Source organism: Tenrec ecaudatus, chromosome 10 (genome assembly GCF_050624435.1).
Source record: "Tenrec ecaudatus isolate mTenEca1 chromosome 10, mTenEca1.hap1, whole genome shotgun sequence".
Lineage (NCBI taxonomy): Eukaryota > Metazoa > Chordata > Mammalia > Afrosoricida > Tenrecidae > Tenrec > Tenrec ecaudatus.
This window is the reverse complement of record NC_134539.1, coordinates 71882646-71903828: the sequence shown is the minus strand read 5'-3', so window position 1 is coordinate 71903828 and position 21183 is coordinate 71882646. Positions and strand designations below refer to the sequence as shown.

Below are 21183 nucleotides of genomic sequence, written 5' to 3'. Positions count from 1 at the left end.
AAGGGTACAGACTTGGGACTTGGGGGCTCTGGTGTTCACAGTCTTCACAAATTCTGGAACCTACATCCCGGGCCTTTGCTGCTGTTGGCAATGACCCTGGAGCAAAAATTCCGCTCTCAAAGATGAAAGGTTTGTGTCCCGGCCCCGTTCTCTCACCGATGACCTACATGGAAAGGCGTGGACAGACGGACTCTTCTAAAAGCTGCCACCGAACACCTCTGAGCGAGGAGGCCGACTTTGCTTGCTGAAATGTCTTGCCAAGCTGCTTGAGACACAGAAACCCTTGAGAGCAGGAACCCAGGCATTATTGAACAGGGTCTGACTGTTCAGTCTAAGAGGAGAAAAGGCATTTCTTTTTCTCTGAGCCTTACTCTCGCCACTGTGGACACCGTGGGCACTCCTACTTTCATCCCTCAGACATTGTGTAGGTAATGGAGACCCTCTAGCTGCTGGGCACCCTGCTCTGGGGGTCGTAAGGACTGTTAACACACAGATGCTTCTGGAGCGACAGGAGCAAATGCTTGTGATCCCTGTGGCAGCAAGGAGCCAGGCGTTCCTGCCACAGGATTCCCAAGCTCCAGTAAGTGGCATATAAAGGAAATTGCAAGGAACTGAAGGGAGCTGAGTGCCAGCCTGGGTCCTGCTATTGATTTGCCTAATGATTTAGGAAATAGCTTGTCGACTCTTCAGGCTCAGATCTCCCATCTGTAAAATGCACATGGTAGCTTGTAAGGGAAAGGGAGCCTTGTGGCTTCAGGGTGGCTTGAGAAGGGGTCGTCATAGAAGGTGGGTGGCAGACATAGGTTTTGGTGATGACAATGCGCTCAAAGATGGCCATGGTCGTGGGGTTGGGACAGGACCATGCACTGTTTGGCTCTGTCACCCATAAGGTTGACACGAGCTAGAACTGCCGGATAGCACCTGACAGCATACCTGGAATGGGCGTTCTTGGGTGGTGCAAACGGTTAACGCACGTGGCTGCTGACTGAAAGATTGGAGGGTTAAGTTCACATAGAAGAACCTTGGAAGAAAGGTCTGGTAATCTTCCAGGAAAAAAAAATCAGCCACTAAAAGCCCATGGAGCAGAGTTCCTCCCCTGATACACACGAGGTTGCCCATTGTCAGAGTGGCCTTAATGGCAACTGAGATGGAAATAAAGAATTGAGATGAACTGCCTAGAGACACGTGCATTTGGGGAAGCTGGCTCTGCATGTCAAAAGGATACCAGGCAGATGGTGTTAAGCAGAGAAAGCTTTGATATAACTGCTTTTGTAAAGAATCCATGGATGTTTAGTCACTATCTGAAAACTTGACTCTTCTCTGCTGGCACACCATACTCTGCCCCGTTGCACCCAACAGAAACTGAGTATGCTATGCATTTGTGCTTTGTAGGTCTCTTTGGGACAGAATTTCATATACTTGTTTACTACGTCTGGCAGCTTTGCTTCTGGCATAAACAAAATTAGCAATACTGATGTCTGCTTTCTGACCTTAATAAGGATATTGAAGCAGTAACAGGTTAAGAAAATAACACCAATAGAGAAACTCGGCGCACACAATGTCTACACATAACAGGGAGCATGGCGGCAGGGGCTGAACTCATAATTAAAAGTAATTCCTTTATTTATTTTTAAAGCAAGGCCACAATAAATGTCCATGAAAGCCTTTTTTGAACCATCTGAGATTATGTAATATTGCTTTTCAAGCAAACACTGTAGGATGATTTAATTGCTTATGCGACCTACGTGGGGCATAGAACTACTGGATATAAGCTACTGCAAACTGTATCATGGTACCATTTCTTCTGCTTCTGTTTTTAAGACAGGGATTAGTTCAGCACTTTTAGAAAAGATGAAGTGGGGAGCAAGATGGATTGCTTCTTGATGTGGGGATGCCTTATGGTAAGAACTCTACTTTCTAGTTAAACGAGCAGACGGAAACCTAGGCGTGGCTGTCGCTAACCACAGGACCAGTGGTCACTCCACAGGAGAAGCAGGAGGCGCCTTGATCCTGGGAAGAATGACAGCCTTGGAAACCCTGCCCAGGGTCATTGTGAGTTGGAATTGACTCGACGGCAGTGGGTCTAGTTTGGTTTTGAGTGGAAGGAACATGTGTTCAAAAAGGATTTCTGAACATTTAGAAGACATTTAAAAATTTTCCAGTTGAGTGATTTTCTTTTTTAAGTTACAGTTTTAAAGAAAGATGGTTGGGATATAGTCCTCTTATTCTTTGCCGTGTATTTTCCAAAGCTGTCCAGCAGTAAGTATTACACAAACGGATGATATTGTGTCCAAATGAGATCCACAAAGCAACAAGACCTGGCATAGGGCAGTTTATTCTTTGTTCAGACAGAAAGACTATATTAGCTATTATTTTGTAACTCTCACCTTTCCTTATTTTTTCCTTTCCATTTGAACAAGTTTACAAATGTTTATCTTAAAAAACTTGTCCTAGTCTGGGAGGCTGGCCACAGCACCAAAAATTAAGTGGATTCCTGCCTCTCCCCCTAGAAGAATTTGTTTCAAAGGATGACATTGATTCTGCAGCTCTGGGAGATGGACATATCTGATCAGAGCACACGGGAGCAGATGAAGGGGGAGGAGGAGAGAGTGGAGCACATGCTGGCCCACCAGGCCCTGAGGACGATGTTCCTGAGTAGAGCAGCCAGTCCACAGAGAGAACAACATGGCTGGCCCCACTATGAGACATGATGCCCCTCAGTGACTAAGGGCGATAAAGGGGACAGCACCGGAGACACAGTGTGGAAATTACACCTGACCTGATCCCACCACACCAAGGCAAAGCACTGGGGGAGTGCAGCGGAACAGCAAGGGAATGGAGTGGCAAGGTCCCCAGGGAATGCTGAAAGTGGACTTTGGGGTCAGGGCATGGTTCCCCAAAAGACTGGACTGGAAAACACTCCTTAGGGCCAACAAATGATCCTTGAACTAACTACAAGCTTTTCTTTTGTGAAGTATTTTGTTTTGTTCTTTGTCAGTGGTTTGTTTTTGTTGTTTTGTTGTCTGGTTGTATACTGTTGCTTTGTTTTCCTCTGTGTTGTTTTCATACATGTTAGTGTCTCCACAGGTCTGTCTGAATAGGACAGGGTGGATGAACTATCTGCAGGAAAAACAATGGGACCGACAGTTCTGGGGGGACTTGGGTGGGGGAAGGTAGGGGGGTAAGGAAGTGGTGTTAACAAACACAGGGACAAGGGAACAACATGGGACCCAAAATGGTAGAGAGGGGGGAGTGGCAGGCCTGGTGGGGAATGATCAAGGGTAAGGTTGCGTAGAGAAGAGGTATAGCTATAGCCCAGGTGGGGACGGAGCATGATAGTAGGGCAGGAGGAAAGTCAAGGGAGATGGAGGAAAGAGCTAGGAGTCAAGGGGCATTTATGGAGGTCTAGACAAAGACATGTACATGCAAATATATATATATATATGGATGGGGAAATAGATCTATGTGTCTATATTTATAGGTTTTATTAAGGTGGTGGAAGGACCTTGGGCCTCTACTCAAGCACTCCCTCAATGCATGAATATTTTCTTTTATTAAATTGGCACTCTACGATGCTCACCCTCCTGACACCACTGCTGAAGCCAAAGCGGGTGAACAAGTAAGTGTGGGGAAGAAATCTGATGGTGCCCGGCTATCAAAAGAGATAGTGACTGGGGTCTTAAAGGCTTGAAGATAAACAAGTGGCCATCTAGCTCAGAAGCAACAAAGCCCAAATGGAAGAATACACCAGTCTGTGTGATCACGCGGTCCCAAAGTGATCAGCTATCAGGCGTCAAAGAACAAAAAATCATATCATTGGCTGCACACCTCCATGATACGATTGTCAAAGACTAACGGGTGCATAAGCAAATGTGGCGAAGAAAGCTGATGGTGCCCGGCTATCGAAAGAGATAGTGTCTGGGGTCTTAAAGGCTTGAAGGTGAACAAGCGGCCATCTAGGTCAGAAGCAAAAAAGCCCACATGGAAGAAGCACACCAGCCTGTGCAATCATGAAGTGCCAAAGGGACCAGGTATAAGGCATCATGCAAAATATATATATATATATATATATATATATATATATATATATATATATATATATATATATATATACACATACCATAGTGAATGAAGGGGGAAGTGCAGAGTGGAGACCCAGGGCCCAAGTGTTGGCCACTGGAGATCCCCTCATAGAGGGGTTTAGGTAAGGAGATGGTTCAATCAGGGTGCGATGTAGTACCGATGAAGAACACAGCTTTCCCCCAGATCCTGGATGCTTCCTCCCCGCAACTACCATGATCCGAATTCTACCTTGCAGGACTGGATAGGGCAGAGGTTGTACATTGGTGCATATGGGAGCTGGAGGCACAGGCAATCCAGGGTGGACGACACCTTCAGGACCAGGGGTGTGAGGGGAGATGCTGGGAGAGTGGAGGGTGAGTGGGTTGGAAAGGGGGAACTGATTACAAGGATCCACATGTGACCTCCTCCCCCTGGGACATGGACGGCAGAGAAGGCGGGGGGGAGTGAGACGCCGGATAGGGCAAGATATGACAAAATAACAATCTATAAATTATCAAGGGCTCATGAGGGAGGGGAGAGCGGGGAGGGAGAAAAAAAAAAGAGGACCTGATGCAAAGGGCTTAAGTGGAGAGCAAATGCTTTGAGAATGACTAGGGCAAAGAATGTACAGATGTGCTTTATACAATTGATGTATGTATATGTATGGATTGTGGTAAGAGTTTTATGAGCCCCTAATAAAATGTAAAAAAAAAAAACAAAACCAAAAAAACCCTTGTCCTATTCCAAGTAAGTAGCTCCAAGAAATTAATGAATTCATTTAGTAATGAGAGCATTCATATAGATGTTCGAGGAACAGACTGCATAAAGTAAAGTGTTGAAACCAAATCTCTCTGAAATGGCTGTGTAAGTGCAAAGGAAATTGTTTCCTACAAACACGTGTCCTTTGAGTGATGTACATACACTGCCATCTCTTGCACAGATTCCCCGGTGGTCTTTCAGACTATTTCTTAGGTCAGTCATGATCAGTTGACCATAATTCGGTAGTTTAGTTAGAATCCTAATGAAAATGCTCTTGTTCCTCTTGAGAGTCCTCAGGATAAATTCTCACCACTATCCACCTGGTTGTACTTTTTCCAGAATAGATATATTGGACTTCACACTGAGACTCCATGCCTTTGTTCACATCTGTCATTTGATGGAAAGTAATTGTGGGCTTTTCTTGTTTAAATTGATAATTTATGTTACCATCTCTCTCCTTTAAAACATTATTTATATATATAAATATACCTTATTATTTTAACAGTTTTATTGGAATATAATTCACAACTATACAATTCAAAAATTCAAAAAAATCTTATTAAAAAGACTTATTACTAAAACATTGTTATTAAAAATCACCATATCAATTTTAGAATATTTTCTTTATTCTTATACTAATCATTATTAGCTCAACTCTAACAAAGTAAAGAAAAGAAACACTAAAGTCCATACTTAATTCAGATTTCCTTAGTTTTTTACCTTAATTTTTTTTTCTGCTCTAGACTTCCCTCCAGGGTGCTGTCTTTCATTATTACATTTTGTCATCATGTCTTTGTAGGTTCCTATAGAATGTGACTATTTCTTAGACTGCCAACCAACCCCACTCCTGTGGAGTCCATTTTAACTCACTGAGCTGGTTTATCTGAAAACTCAACATTTATTGACATCCTGGATTTTATTTGGCCACTCTACCTCTGAGCCATTTCCTTGGGCTTCCCGGGTCAATCTGTGGCAAGAGAGGAGGGGAATAAAGAGAGGGGAAAGGTGCAGATTCAACCCTCTAACTTCTGAGAGCTGAGACATTAATGAGATTCTCCCATGTCAGCCTGTCCATCACATCACTGAAATACCATCCTCTCCCCTTCTTCCTCTCTTTAGAGAAATAGACACCTGATAAACCACATCATACAAACAATCTCCCTCGGTAGATAAAGAACTTGAAGAAAACAAAGCCAATGAAATCAGAAGCAGGGAGTGGCAAATACATTTTCCCAACTGGCACATGGCTGCTGTAATTTTTTTTCTTTGGGACTGAGGGATCTGTATGGATATGCATGTATGGATTTATTATTGTTGTCCAGGGCTGTTGAGTCTGTTTGTACTCATAGTGACCCTAAGTACAACACAACTGTACAGAGCCCCACCCTGGGCCGGCCTCACTGTATTTCGTGTTTGAACCCATAGTAGAAGTCATTCGGTCAGTCCATCCCATTGCAAGCTTTCTCTTCGTTGTTCCACTTTACCAGGCATGGTGGCCTCCAGGAACTAGTCTTTTCTGATAATATGTCCAAAATGTGTGAGCTAAAGTCTCACCATTATCAATCTGGCTGCGCTTTTTCCAAAATAGATTTATTGTCTGTTCCTCTGGGAGTCCATGACAAATTCCATAAGTTTCACAAACAACAAAAATTCAGAGGCATCAGCTCTTCCCCAGTGTTCTTGACACATTGTCCAGCTTTCACATTGCACGTGAAGGGCTGGGAAGTTCCATCGTTTGCCACAGGCACACCCTAGTCTTCAAGTGACATCTTTCCTCTTTAACACTTTAAAGAGTTCTTTTGCCGCATATTTGCCCAATGTACTATATCTTTTGATTTCTTGGCTGCTGCCTTCATGGGGGTTGAATATAGAATCAAATCAAATGAAGTCCCTGACAACTTCAATCTTTTCTTCGCTTATCATGATGTGGTTTATTGGTCCAGCCATGAGGATTTTAATATCATATATATATTTAAAAGATCATTTATTGGAGGCTCTTACACTTCCCATAACAATCCATACATCAATCGTATCAAACATATTTGTACATATACTGCCATCATTATTTTCTAAACATTTACTTTCTATTTGAGCCCTTGGTATCAGCTCCTCTTTTCCCCCTCCCTACACTCCTCCCTGCCTCGTTAATTATCTTTATATTAAAGTGCTATCCATATTGAAACCTGGAGTTTTTGATCTTCATGTGATTCAAGCCCTCTCTGTTTTAAGCAAATTTGTCACCTACCCTGCTTCCCCCAAAATAAGACAGTGTCTTATATTAATTTTTGCTCCCAAAGATGTGTTAGGTCTTATTTTTAGAGGATGTCTTATTTTTCCATGAAGAAGAATATGGTACACATTTATTGTTTATTGTTTTATTAAAAGAGACCTCATACTTCCTGTCTGCTCCAGCTGCGCTGCGGCCAGCAGTGAGCTGCACGGTGGTGGCACTTGCTGCTACGGTCCAGAGTCCAGAGCTACGGTAGCTTTGTGGGGCCTTATTTTTGGGGAGGTCTAATTTTTGGGGGGGGGATGCCTTATATTTCAGTGAGAGACAAAACTGCAAGTAGGTCTTATTTTGGGGGGATGTCTTACTTTCAGGGAAACATGATACGTATCGCAGGTTGTTAATGAGCTGGTGGTAGTTACATAATCTGTTGTCAATTTGAGACTTAAGAGTGAAAGGGTGGAGGTTAGCCTGTCAATCAGGTCACAGCTTGATGACCTCATTTGGAGGTGCTAAGGAGATAAATAGCTCATTAGAGGTGGGACACCAGGTCAGTCCCTGCAAGATGTTCTTACTGATAAGCCACATGGAGACAAGCTGATGAAAACCAGAGCCTTAGAGCTGGAGAAGCCATGTGGAGACCCTGCCAGCACTGAGATGCTTACAACACCACTGAATCCACAAGACTTCCGACCCACTGACCTATGACCTGTCTACATTCAGTGTCATTGCATGTGTGGCATGAATTTGAAGAGGAATTTATAGATTGGTATCACTGGATCTGGACCGGGCTGGGATGTTTTCTCAATATTCAATTACTTTTGCATATAAAGCTCTTTTGTATACATATATGAGTGTCTCTGGATTTGTTTCTCTAGTCAACGCAGACTAACACAGAGCCTTTGTCCAATATTGATACCTTCATTTTCTTCATAAAGTTAAGTTTCTCAGATTTCTTTCCTCAGCATGCAGACTGAATACATATGGTGAAAAGATACAATTCAGATGTTCCACTTTCTTGATTTTAAACCACCCAGTATCGACATTGTTCAATTCAAAGGACCATCTCTTGGTCTATGGAAAGATTCTGCCATGAACACAATTAAGTGTTTTGGAATTTCCATTATTTGAAAAGTTACTCATAGTTTGTTATGATTCATGCAGTCAAATACCTTTACATAGCCAATAAAACATAAGTAAGCGTCTTTCTGGTATTTTCTGCCTCATCCAAGATCCATCTGATACTAACAATGCTGTCCCTCATTTCATATCCTTTTCTGAATCTGCCTTGAATTTCCGCTTATTGTCAATGTACTGGTGCAACGATTTAAAAATTATCTTCAGTGAAATGTTATTTGCATATTAACAATTTTGTTAAAATTTTTCTAATTCTGCTGGGGTACCTTTAGTTGAAAGGGCATGAATATAGGTCTCTTCCAGTTCTTCTAAATGTTTTGAGAAAAATAAATGAGTACCTCCTGTTCTAAATCATTTTGTTTAAGTATTCTGATTTTTAAAAAAAATTCCTAAAGCTTTGTTTTTTGCCAATATACAGTCAGTGCCATTTGGACTTCTTCTGTTGGTACAATTTGTGCTTCGTTGTATGTACTAACTCCGGAAGTGGTTGGACACCAAATGCACAGTGACTCTGTGTATTCCTTTCAGAGTTTTTAAAATGCTTTCTGTGCCATTCAATATTTTGTCTATAGATTCCTTTAATATTGCAATTCATAAGTTGAATTTTCCTTCATTCTTTCCACCAAGCTTCCTCTCCTCTCCTCTCCACTTGTTTTAACTACAAGTCTTGGCATATTTCATTATAATATTTTGCCTTTTCAATTTGACCTTGGAAATGTGCTGTGAGTTTTTTTATCTTATCATATATACCAGTCCCTTTCGTTTTTCTACACTTAAGAGCGAGTTTAAGCCTTTTCTATCATGCACACACACTCACTTACATATGTGACACACATCTATGTCTTTTAAATGGCCTTTACTTTCTTGTATGATGTCCTGGATGTAATCTCACATCTCATCTTGTCATTCGTAATTATTGTTCAATGTGTCAAATCTGTTCTCGAAATGGTCTCTAAATTCAAGAGGTGTATACTCAAAACTGTATTTGGACTGATTTATTTTCCTTCACATTCAATTTGAACTGGCAGAGGAGTCATTGGTGGTCTGTCCCATCGTGCGTCCCTAGTCCTGTTTGGTTGATGACACTGGGCTTCTCCATCATCGCTTTCCACATATGTAGTGGATTTGATTCTGTGGATCCCATTTGATGAGATCCATAGGTATAGTTGCTGTTGATGTTGTTGAATATTGATGAACTAGTGGGTAGATTTACAGTGCTCTCTTTTTCCTAACTTCTGATTTTCTTTCAGGTGATGAGGAGAACTAAAAATCAACTTATAATATTTTGCATGTATTCAATATAATTAAATTAAATAGCATCATAAATATAGGAGGTAAACTATGGTAATATAAATGTAAATAGCATCATAAATATACGCAGTAAACTCATGATTTGAAAAACAAAACCACTTAAGATTAAGTTAGCAAATAAAAACTTAGAAATTGATACATGCAAGCTCTTGTCCTCCAAAGACGTTAGCCAAAGTATTATGTTCGATACCCTCATGAATCAACTGAGTCAGCAGGAGAGAACATTTAAAAGCCTTTTTACGGTACAGTTGATGCACTATAATTTTGTAATGACATAAATTCCCATTAGCATCAACTGCTGCATAAATAATGTTCATTATAGTGATTAGAAATGTTAATTTCTTAGAGCAATCATAATTTCCTTTAATCTTCTATGCAGTGTTTTTTAAACTGTAGGTTATGACCCATTAGTGGGTTATGAAATCAATTTAGTGGGATATAATCAACATTAGTGATAGAATAGAGTAGATTAAAATAGAAAAGATCCAATTTCATTGCATATGGTCAATGGAATTGTAATTTCAGATTACTTTAATTTATATTCTCTATATAAATATATATAAAGACTTGGTTATAATATGAAATGTATTTTTTAACGTGAGTTGTGCTCAAAATATTGGCAAACAAACTATTTTATAAAACAGCACCATCTAAGACTGACCAAGAACTAAACCACAATTTTAAGTATCACTGGTTGGTGAAGGATTAATACAATATTTCCTTTTTTTAATTTTAAGAAAAAATATTTTCAATAGAAGGTGCTATGAAGGTACCAATTACTACCCCAAATTGGGTTACTTATCTATTTAAAAGTTTTAGTTCAAGGTCATAAATGAGATGTGTTACTTCTTTTTACCAATAGGATAGAGATTAAATTCCCAAACTTAATCCACTCATTTCTTCAACAGCTGTTGATTGAGTGCTGCTGTGTATTAGGGACCATGTGAGGTATGGTGGTGAAGGAAACATATATTCTGCCCTTAAAATCTAGGAAGACTGAGGAGGCACCCTGTAAAACACCAATGCTCATTTTTTTTTAATGCGAGGAGGGGAGGTAAGAGCATTTGGAGTTTGTTTCACAAGGGCAGACTGCTAATCAAACTTTCTATTTAGAGGCTCTGGAAAGATTGTGGGACAAAAAGGGGGGGGGGCTGCTTTTGCCACCACGACAATGCACCTGCTCAGGAAGCCATCTCTGTGTCAGTTTTTGGCAGAAAAAGCCAGCATGCCTCTCTTGTCCCACACACCTTACTCACCTACATCCCTCTGTGAGACCTTTTGTGTTTCCACGAATGCAGAGGGACATGAAAGGACAGCGATTTGACGACATAGAAGAAGTGAAGGAAAAAATGAGGGATGCAGTCAACCATCCAAACAGATGAGTTTGAGAAATGTTTCCAAGAATGGAGTCACAGATTTAACAAATATATTAAGTGTCATGGAAAGTACCCTGAAGGTGAGAGGGTTGTTTTATTAAAAAATTAAATGCATAGCTTTGAAAAAAAGTGGTTTTTTGGGGGGGGGGCAGGTTTATATCCTGGTACACAGAGTGAAATACAGGGCTAAAGAGAGATGCAGGAGATATTTTTAATCAGTTTCAACTATGTGCATGGTTCTGTTTGGTCTCATATGTGCAGTTTCCTTTTTAGTAATGAATGGACGCAATCCTGTTTGCATACGTTAATACTGAGAAGAATTAGTTAAATGAAATATACCCATGAAGGAACATGAAGAGTAAGATTTGATCAGAACAATCTGGAGAAACCTAGTTCCCTCTTGGATATGCTTCCGAGAATGAAGACATGGAGTAAAAGTTCGCTATAAGGCAGAGATTAGGTAATAGGACAAGCGCCCACCCAATACACAACACATCTTTGTCCTGATTTTCAGGACGCTTATAATCAATTTTAAGAAGCATACCTGCCGCCCCCCCCCCCCAATTTTAAGAAGCCAAAAAAGTATAGAAGCCTAATTTGGAGATTTTTTTCATCAATATTTTTTTTCTGATTTTCTAAAATTGTATATGTGTGTATGTATATATGTATGTATTTATCTATGTACACATGCATCTACATCAGTCTTTTACAATATCTATATAGCTATACATATGTACACGTGTATATGTATTTTTAATTCAAAGCATACAATTTTAATAGTTATCCATTTATATCTTAAAGTTCAAGTGACAGAAATTAGTATCAGTAACAGGGCCTTATTGGAGACCAGGGAGCCCTGGTGACACTTCTGGCTAAGAGTTGGACTACTGCCCACAAAGTGGGTGAATCAAGCCCACCAGCGGCTCTGCAGGTGGACTATGAGTCTATCTGTCCCTGTAATGATTTACAGCCTCAGAAACTCAATATAGAGTCCCTGTAAGTCAAAATCGACTCAGTGACAGTGAGTTTGGTTTTGGGCAGAGGAGCCATGTTTTTATGACCAATGGTTTTGTGTTTTACGGCATTGGCCTTGTTTCCAAGGTCCCAACAAGGTGTTGCATCCATCCATCCCCATCCAAAATTAGTAGTGCAGTCTCTGGACACAGACACTTTTTTTTACCTTTCAGTAAAGCTGTCAGGATAGCTAAATCAATGTCCTGATGTCCTTCCGATCCCATCCGAAATACCGTGATCTGCAATTTGAGACAAGATGACCATTAGCAATACACTTTCCGCTAACGACATCAATGAGAACACATCTCTAAACAGGCTTCCTTCATACCTCAGCTAGATTCCTAACCAGAGGGCAGGCACACATAGTAAGTAAGAATCTAATGCAAATGCTCTTGCCTCTGTAATTCATTGAGTTTGGGATCAGAAAACGTTTTTCATAATTGCATTGGTATGGTTACAACAAGGAGAAATTAAAGACTGAGGAATGCATTCTCTGCTAGCATTTCAGTTTCAAAATGATGAATTTTGGGATTTACAAATGTGCAAGTCTCAATACAAATGTGAATTGACTCACTTCCCTCACTCAGATAATGTTCCACTGCTATTCATTCACAGGCACCCCGCAGATAGATCCTAACAGATTCTAGATAACATTATCGAGAATGGGAGCTCCTGAAAACTTAATTGTGCTCACGTGGAACCAGAACCTGTGCATAGACTAGAACAAGAGAATGCTGTGTGATTCCAAATGAGGAAAGACGTGGGATGCTTTCGCCATACTTATTCAATCTGTATACCGAGCAAATAACCCAAGGAGCTGGACTATATAAAGGAAAACTGGGCATCAGGGTTAGGCAAAGACCAATGAGTAACTTTTAGTATGCAGATGATGAAATTTAGCATGCTAAAAGTAAGGAGACACAATGTATGCATGTATGGATTGTGATAAGAATTGTACAAGCCCCCAATAAAAGGATTTAAAAAAAACAAGGAAGGAGAACCCAACGCACTGGCTGATAAAGAGCAAGGACCACAGTCTTCAGTATGGATCGCAACTCAATATAAATAAAACCCCAATCCTCACAATTGACGCTCATGGAAGAAGCAGTGTAGAAATCAAATGATCTATTTCACTGGGAAAATCTGCTGCAAATATATCCTTTGAAAATATGAACGAGCAAAGATGTCATGCTGAGGACTAAAGTGTGCCTGACCCATTTTATATGATTGATATTGTCAATGATTGATATTTTCAATCATCTCAAATGCCTGTGAAATCTGGACAATGAATGAGGACAAATGCAGATAGATGGATACATGTGAAGTATGGTGGATAGAGAACATTGAAAATACCAAGGACTGCCAGAAGGACAAACAAATCTGTCCTGGAAGAAGTACAACCAGAATGTTCTTTAGAAGTGATGGGTGAGAGACGTTTTTTGTATGTACTTTGGACATGTTATCAGGAGAGACTGCTTGTGTTAGTCTGGGCACTTAAGAGAAGCAAAATCCACAGAAACTCATGTATAAGAGAGAGTTTAAAAAAGAGAGAGAGAGTTTTACATAAAGGTTAAGTGCACATCATGAAACATCCCAGTCCAGTGCTGCCCAAGCCCACAAGTCCAACATTAACCCATTTGTCTGACACCAATCCACAAAGTCCTCCTCCATCTCACAAAACACATCCAATGACGCCGACTGCAGGAGGAGAGCCGAATCAGTGAATGTGTAAACATCTCAGCACTGGCAGGGGTCTCCACACGGCTGCTCCAGCACCCAGGGCTGCATTGGGGTAGGTCCATGTGGCTTCTCCTTGGGGAAGTCTTTCAAGAAGTGAGTCTTGCCAGCTGAAGCAGGGAACTGACTAAGGCAGCTGCACCCTGGTCTGACCATCAGAAAGCAAGAGACCCGAGAACCAGAAGGGCGAGGCTCACCGAGCCATTGTATGGTTGGTAGAGTGTTATTGCCAGGTTGGCAAAATAAACTTTAACTATGTCACCAGTCTCTGCAAAATGACCTCATGCCCAGTAAAACAGAGTGTTGGGAGAAGGAGAGCGTCTGAGAGAGAAGGATTGGTACAGGGGCTACAACAATGCGGCTCAAACAAAGAAACCATAGTGAGGATGGCACAGACTGGGCAGTTTCTTTTGTACGCAGGGTCGCTGGGAGTTGGAACCCATGTGGTAGCACCTAACAACAACAACAACGACAACAACACACTCACTCAGCAATAGTTACTCAAGGGTTTTAACATTGCTCTTCTTCCGGATCCCTTTGTCCTCTATTTGTCCTTGAAACACCTTTAGAATAACTTAGCAATGCATTCCTTGGAATTAAACCATATGTAACCTCTTTGATTTTGATAATCTGGGACAGAAAGCATCTTTGGGGAAGAATAATGGGGAGGAGATGGAGGTAATGGCAGTGAAAAATCAATACAGGTTGGTGACCTGTTGATGAGAAACACACAGAGAACTGGGCCACTTATTCCAGAAGGTGCTCTGAACAATGGAAACTGCTCCCATGATCTAACAACCACTGGGAATAAGCTCTGCTTTTGCAGCAGTGAAAAAATCTCCCTCATAACTTTATAATTCCCTGATGTTAAAAGACCACACGACAAATGTTATCAGTATGTGTAAATGACCATCACTGAAAGCCTATATTTATATTTCTTGGAATGATCTTTGCTGAGCACATAAGGACGCACCGTGGCACGTTTATTTCCATTCAATAGTGGACTGGCTTTTATCCAGGGCTTTAAGTCAGAGTGAAACTTCTTATCAAGGGGGTTATGCCGCTTCCAAAGGAACCTTGATAGTCAATGTTAAGGGACTCGATGACTCACCAAGAGGTTGGCATTTAATTCCACCAACTTCATAGTAGAAGAGACCTGGTGATCTCCTGTAAAGGTTCCAAGCAACCATCTAGGAGAGGCCAGACCGGCCCCATAGGGTTTCCAATGCTGTGATGTTTACAGAAGCAGGCTACTGAATCTTCTTCCTACAGAGGTGTTGCTGGGTTCCAATGGCCGTTAGTGGTCCTGCCTGTAAAAACTGACTGCCATCAGTTGATTCTCTTTCACGGTGACACTATAGGACAGGTTAGAGCTCTCTCTGTTTCTGTGACTGTCACTCTGGGTGGGAGTCGAAAGCCCTGCCTTTCACTCTCAGAGTGGCTGGTGGTTTCAAACAGTTGACCTTGCATAACCACTATGTGGTTTAGGAAATTCTAGGGGGCCCTTTTACTCTGTTACATGAGCTTACTATGTGTTGGAATCAACTCAATGACACACAGCAATGGGCTCCTCCCGTTGACATTTTAATAGAACACCCATTCAAGGGAGAAAGTTGATATCTTCCTGGAGTAATCACATTCAAAAGACACAAAGAAGTGCTAGTTACAGTAGATTTCAACTGGAAAGGCTTTATGGAAGGGCGGGTCATAGCAAGTGGGTCACTGATACAGGAAAGGGACATCCTACCCTAATTCGAAGTATACAGAAGAAAAGCAAGCTGGTAAAATATTATGGCGAGTTCTCAGTCAAGAATTAGCAAAAAAGGCAGTTCTGAAGCAAATGCTTGCATAACAACCTGTGATATAAGGTCATTTGCATGACAGAGTAAGCGTTTCTTACAATATTTTTCTTCAGACTGGAAAAAGAATATCAAGAGAAAGAACAAAAAGTTGATTGAAGACCAAGGAAGATTACCTTTCTAATGGAAATATATGAAGTAAATTAATGAGAAAATGCAATATACTAAAGTACATTAGATATCACTAAATAGATGTAGAATTAATTTTAATTTAAATAAAATTTTATTTTAGTCCCCGATAGATTGACTCATTTGGAAATGCAGCTAAATGTCTCAGCCCAAAGCATTCAAATAACGAAAGCATCAGAAGGGAGGATTTGTCTGAGCAATTATGAAGACGTTGTACCAAGCCCTAGAATTTTAGAGTACAACCTGAAAAAGCTGAAAGCTCTGAAAGGCAGACCCTAAGAGAAGTAAAACACAAATATTTTCCAATAGAGAGAGTCATCCAAAAGTGGGAAGACTTCACCTGTCAAAAGGGGACAAGTGTATGAGACCCAGAAAAACAAGGCAATCTCAAGAGCTCTGGCTCTCATAGGCTTCACTGTAATGTGATATTGCCATGAAATCAATGAAAACACTAATGAAAGAGAATAGAGACCAGAAATATTTCCATGTATATATTAGAAGACATTAAAATGTAGTGGGAATAAAGAAAAATTAAAAATATAATTTTATTAGGGATCCATACAACTCTTATCACCATCCATACATACATCAATTGTGTAAAGCACATTTGTACATTCATTGCCCTCATCATTCTCAAAACATTTGCTCTCCACTTAAGCCCCTGGCATCAGCTCCTCATTTTTCCCCTCCCTCCCCACTTCCCTCTCCCTCATAAACCCTTGATAATTTATAAATTATTATTTTGTCATATCTTACACTGTCTGACGTCTCAGTAAGTGGTACTGGAGCAATTATACTTTCTATGTTGAACACCTGAATTGGTTTACTATTCTCCAAACCACACCTAAAAAGTTCAACTAAGATAAAGACAAAAAGGTGAAAAACACATTAAAATATTGAAGAATATGATGATAATATTGATAGATGTTTATATGGTATGACATTTACAAATCATAGATGCTATTATTAATGCTGTCCGTTCTGACCCAATGTACAACAGAATGAAACTCTGTCGGGTCCTGTGCCATCCTCACAGTTGTTCTGTTTGAGTTCATGGTTGCAGCTAATTCTTCTCTTTGACAGCATTCCTCTTTTCAGATGGCCTTCAGCAAGTGTGCTATCCCGTTCCAGAGCCGGGTCTCTCCGGATAACGTCCACGGTGTGTCGGAGGAAGTCACGCTGTCATTGCTTCAAAGAAGCCTTCCGGCTGTGCTTCCTCCATCATGAAGGGGTTTGTTCTCCTGGCGGGCAGTGGTACGTACCATGGTCCTCCTAAACACCATGGTGCAAACGCATCACGTTTTCTCCAGTCTTCCTAAGACATTGTCCGACTTTCCCATGTATGCGAGTCCATTGAAAATCCCATGTCTGCACACTAGCATTGACAGCAAAGTTCAAAAACAGAAAACAAGAAATGCTGGAGAAGGTGTGGCGATGTTCGAACCCTCAGCCCTTGTGGACGGGACGGTAGAATGGTACACCCACTGTGAAAAGCAGTATTAAGCTTCCTCTCACAATTGGGACTCAAAATACCAGACTGGAGGCTTCAAGTGCAAGAAACCATTCTAGCAAAGAGCTCGGTTATGTCTGTGAAGTTTCAATAACGATGTCCTGTATGCTGATTTATGCATTCATGTACGTGTACACCTATGTACCCATATCTATCTATGTACACCTATGTAGTCACCCTTACCTACCCATATACATGTGAGTGGGTTTTTAAAAGTTTATGGGAAACCATCCCCATTATCGTTGATTCCATTTTCCAGGAATTTTTTGAGCCCCCCCCCACTATATGTGCCTCGATATCTACCTATGTGGTATATGCATAGGAAACGTGTACAAAGAATGATTCAGAAGAACTGATGCATTTAAATTATGGTGTTGTCAGAGAATATTAAAAGTACCTGGTCTGCCAGAAGAACGGACAAATCTATCCTGGAATAAATAAAGTCAGACTGTCCTTTGAAGCGAGGATGCTGAGATTTTGTTTCATGTACTTTGGACATGTTACCAGGGAAGACTGGATTCTGGGAAAAGGACATCATGTTTGTTAAAGCATCAGCAACAAAATGGACTGGCGCAGCGGCTAGGGCGATGGTCTCAAATATACCAGCAATTGAGAGGATAGCACAAGATAAGTTTAGTTCTGTTATACAGAGGGTTGCTATTTGTCAGAACCAAGTGGACAGCGCCTCTCAATTCACTGCCATTGAGTCGATTCTGACTCATAGCACCCTAGAGGACAGGGTAGAACTGCCTCGGTGGATGTGTTGTGGGGCTGTTCTCGGTGGCACCGTGGGTTACCAACTGAGCTGCCACCTCCAGGACACTGCTGCTCAACACCCGCAGCCATTTCAAGAGAGAAAGAGGAGGCTTCCGACTCCTTACAGAAAGCCCGGGGGGGGGGGGGGGGGAGGGGAGGAGGGCAGTTTTACTTTGTCCTCTGGGGCCACTATGAGCTGAAATTGACTTGGCGACAGTGAAGGCAACATATAATCACTGCGAACTCTGGGACCATGCATTCCTTTTTTGGATTCTCTTGGTTTGGCATATTTTTGTTTTTAAGTCTGCTGAAGTCTTGGCTGTGATCCGAAAGCCAATGTCACATCTACTTAGTTGAAAGCAAGTTGGGGAGAACCAGGATCATACCTGAGCTCATCGTTTACAAGAATGAATAAATTAAGCATCAAATGGAACTCCATCTGGCCTACCTTTTCTGCTGATGTCTACATTTCTTTGCATAATTAGTGATAACATTTCAGATGCAAGTTATTCTGAGATAGCACATCTATAAATTGGATTTTCTTGAAATATAATGGTAAATATTCGACTTTCCTTAGACCAGCCTAGATTGAGGATGGTGAAAGAAGATGTATGTGGGTTGAGTTTCTAAAAGATTTCCGGATTTCTGAATGGAGAGAAGATCTGGGAAGGGGTGTGGTTGCTTGCCAATGAGCCTGAAACAGGTGCACATTATTAACCCGGTTAGGTGGCATGACAGGGATTGGCATTGCTCTGGAAAATGGATGTGAGAGCAAGGGGGATGCATCTGCCCCTGCCCCCATCATAGTAGGAACCAGCGGCTTTGGGGACTTACACAATGGAGAGGGGAGGGTGACTTAGAGAAGATAAGGGAGTCCGGTGGCCCCAAAGACAAAACTTATTATGCCTTGCTGTGAACTGAGGTGACAGGTCTTTCTTAGTACCCAGGCTTTCTTAGTTTAAGTTAAATTATGTAAAAAATATTCTTGCATAAATTATATAGCCACTTCAAAAGTGCATAAGTGCATGTATCCTAGTGCATAACTTTTTCTAAATGTGCTATTTTGTTTGGTAACAAAGTGTGTGTTTGATATTTGCTAGACACAGAGTTGAATAAAAACAACAGATCATACACCCATTTTAAAATCAAATTATCTATGTATTCTATTTCTTATTTATAATTTTTTATTTTTCAGAGGTATATAAAACTCTCCTATTATGAATACGCATATTAAAATTGTTCTTGAGATTATAACACTTTTTGCTTTGTATGTTTTCCCCCTTTTTGTAGGTGTATAAAGTTTCATGACAATCTATTTCTTGGTGAATTATACTTTTTAATAAATATATGATACTCCTTTTCTATTTCATATGGTTGCTTTGTATTCTAGTTGGTTTTTAATTAATACTTTAATTGCCACAGATGCTTTTTGAAAGATTAGGATTTCTCTGTGATATCATTATATCCAGTTGTTGCCACTGGGATTCAGTAGCAAAGTTTCATTGCTTTGCATTTGCCTATTCTAGATATTTCATGTAAGTGAGAGAATGCAAAATTTGTCGTTTTTGTCTAATCACTTTCCCTCAGTCTAATGTTTTCAGAGTTCATACACGCCATCATACTCATCAGCATGGCATTTCTTTTTATAGGCAAATAACATTCTATTGTATGAATATATACATTTTGTCGATTCATCCATCGGTGGATGGACGCTTTCCTTGTTTCCACATTGGCGTACAAGGAAGGATCGGTTAGAGTTTCTATTTCAAGATTTGGGGCTATATAGCTAGGAGAGGAATTGCTGGGCCAATAGTTCAACTATTGATTTAATTGCTTGGTTTTCCTCTACTATACAATTGGTATTTTTAGTATACCTCCTAGAAATGACTCTTGGGTTTGTTCGACGTGGTTGGTTATCTTGTCACAGCACTGTGGGGACGGGCATGTTCTTTGAGAGCCAGAAGAATGAGGACCAAACATTTTATTAAAAATGTGCCCCCAAAATTAAGGGGATAGCTTACATTTTGAGCTTTTTTTGTGGACTGATTCCTTTGGCCTAGACGGAATTCATGATCCTCACAAGGAAAGGAGGTAAATCTTTCCAAAGGGTGCACTCCCCACCTTGGCTGCCCATTCTCTCCAGTCTGTCTGCAGGCCAGCTTCTCTGCTTCTGCTCAGTCCTTAGCATCGTATGAAGAGCGGGGGTGGGTCAGTGTATAGAACTCGCACCCTTCCTGTGGTAGAATTCCAGGTCTGATTTCTCCTCATCTCCCACCCCACCCTCTGTCAACGGAAGCTTACAGATTGCTTTGAGGCTGACCAATGTTCAGTGGAGCATCCATACTAAGATAGCCTAGGAAGGACAACCTGGCAGTCTACTTCTGAACACCAGGCAGTGTAAATCCTATGGTTGACAGCCTGCTGTGTGCGGGGCCATCGTGAGTCAGAGATTGACTGGATGATGGCTGACATGAAGACAGAGGCAAACAGCATCTGAACGATAGCGGCCGCTCCTTTATTGGTCTTCCAGATGCAGCTCCTTGCTCTTCCTCATTCCCTCTATCTTATTCCCCATGAAGCTACGTAGTCAGTTCTCCACTACCTGAGTAGATAACTCTTCTTAGTAAAAAATTCAGTGACCTCTATGACTTTCGGTACCATGTTAAAAAATCTTATCAGGGGATACATGAGCTGTGAATATTAGAGGACTATCACTGTTTTCAGTCGGATCTCCCGCTGACTGTATCTCCTTGGCACCACCCTGCCAGGACCCCACACACCCAACGGTCCAGGAGTGCTGAGCAGTGCGCTCCTTTCAAGTCGTCTGGCGTTGCTCTAGCACCGTCACCTTTGTGCATCCCGTTCCTTCTTGCCGGAACGCCTATACATCTATAGACGCAATGCGTGCCACTTAAGACGCCATGCTTTATCATTAGAGCCGAGCACTCGCTTTCTCTCAGTCTCCTTGTTACACTCTGAAAGGCTCTGTGGCGCAGCACTTCCAACAAACCTGTGCTTTGTTTGCACGTACGCACACGGCTCTTGGGACTGCAGAGGCACCTTGGCAGGTAGGGGTTGAAATGACCCTCATCTTTGCCCAGTTAATGTTTGTTGAGAGGGTAAATTATTATCAGATCTTTATGTTTTGGAGGTAGTTTGCAGAAAATAAATGGATAAAGTGGATAGGGTACATAAAAATGGTATGTTTAGTTAACGCAGATGAATATGGTTAGCCTTAGATGAAGAATTAACCATAAATGCGAGGAGTCTATTTTAAAGGAGACGTTGGTTCTGAGGGGTACCTTA

At 41.2% G+C, this 21183-nt stretch overlaps 1 protein-coding gene across 4 annotated transcripts in view; it reads right to left on the bottom strand.

Annotated features, from left to right (window-relative positions):
* TRPM3 (transient receptor potential cation channel subfamily M member 3) overlaps positions 1 to 21183 on the bottom strand; it is a 1016950-nt gene that overhangs the window by 159104 nt on the left and 836663 nt on the right. For all 4 annotated transcript variants that reach the window (XM_075559069.1, XM_075559071.1, XM_075559072.1 and 1 more), the window contains exon 9: positions 12053 to 12125. In XM_075559069.1, coding sequence (XP_075415184.1) covers positions 12053 to 12125 — 73 coding nt within the window. The remainder of the gene's footprint in view (positions 1 to 12052; positions 12126 to 21183) is intronic.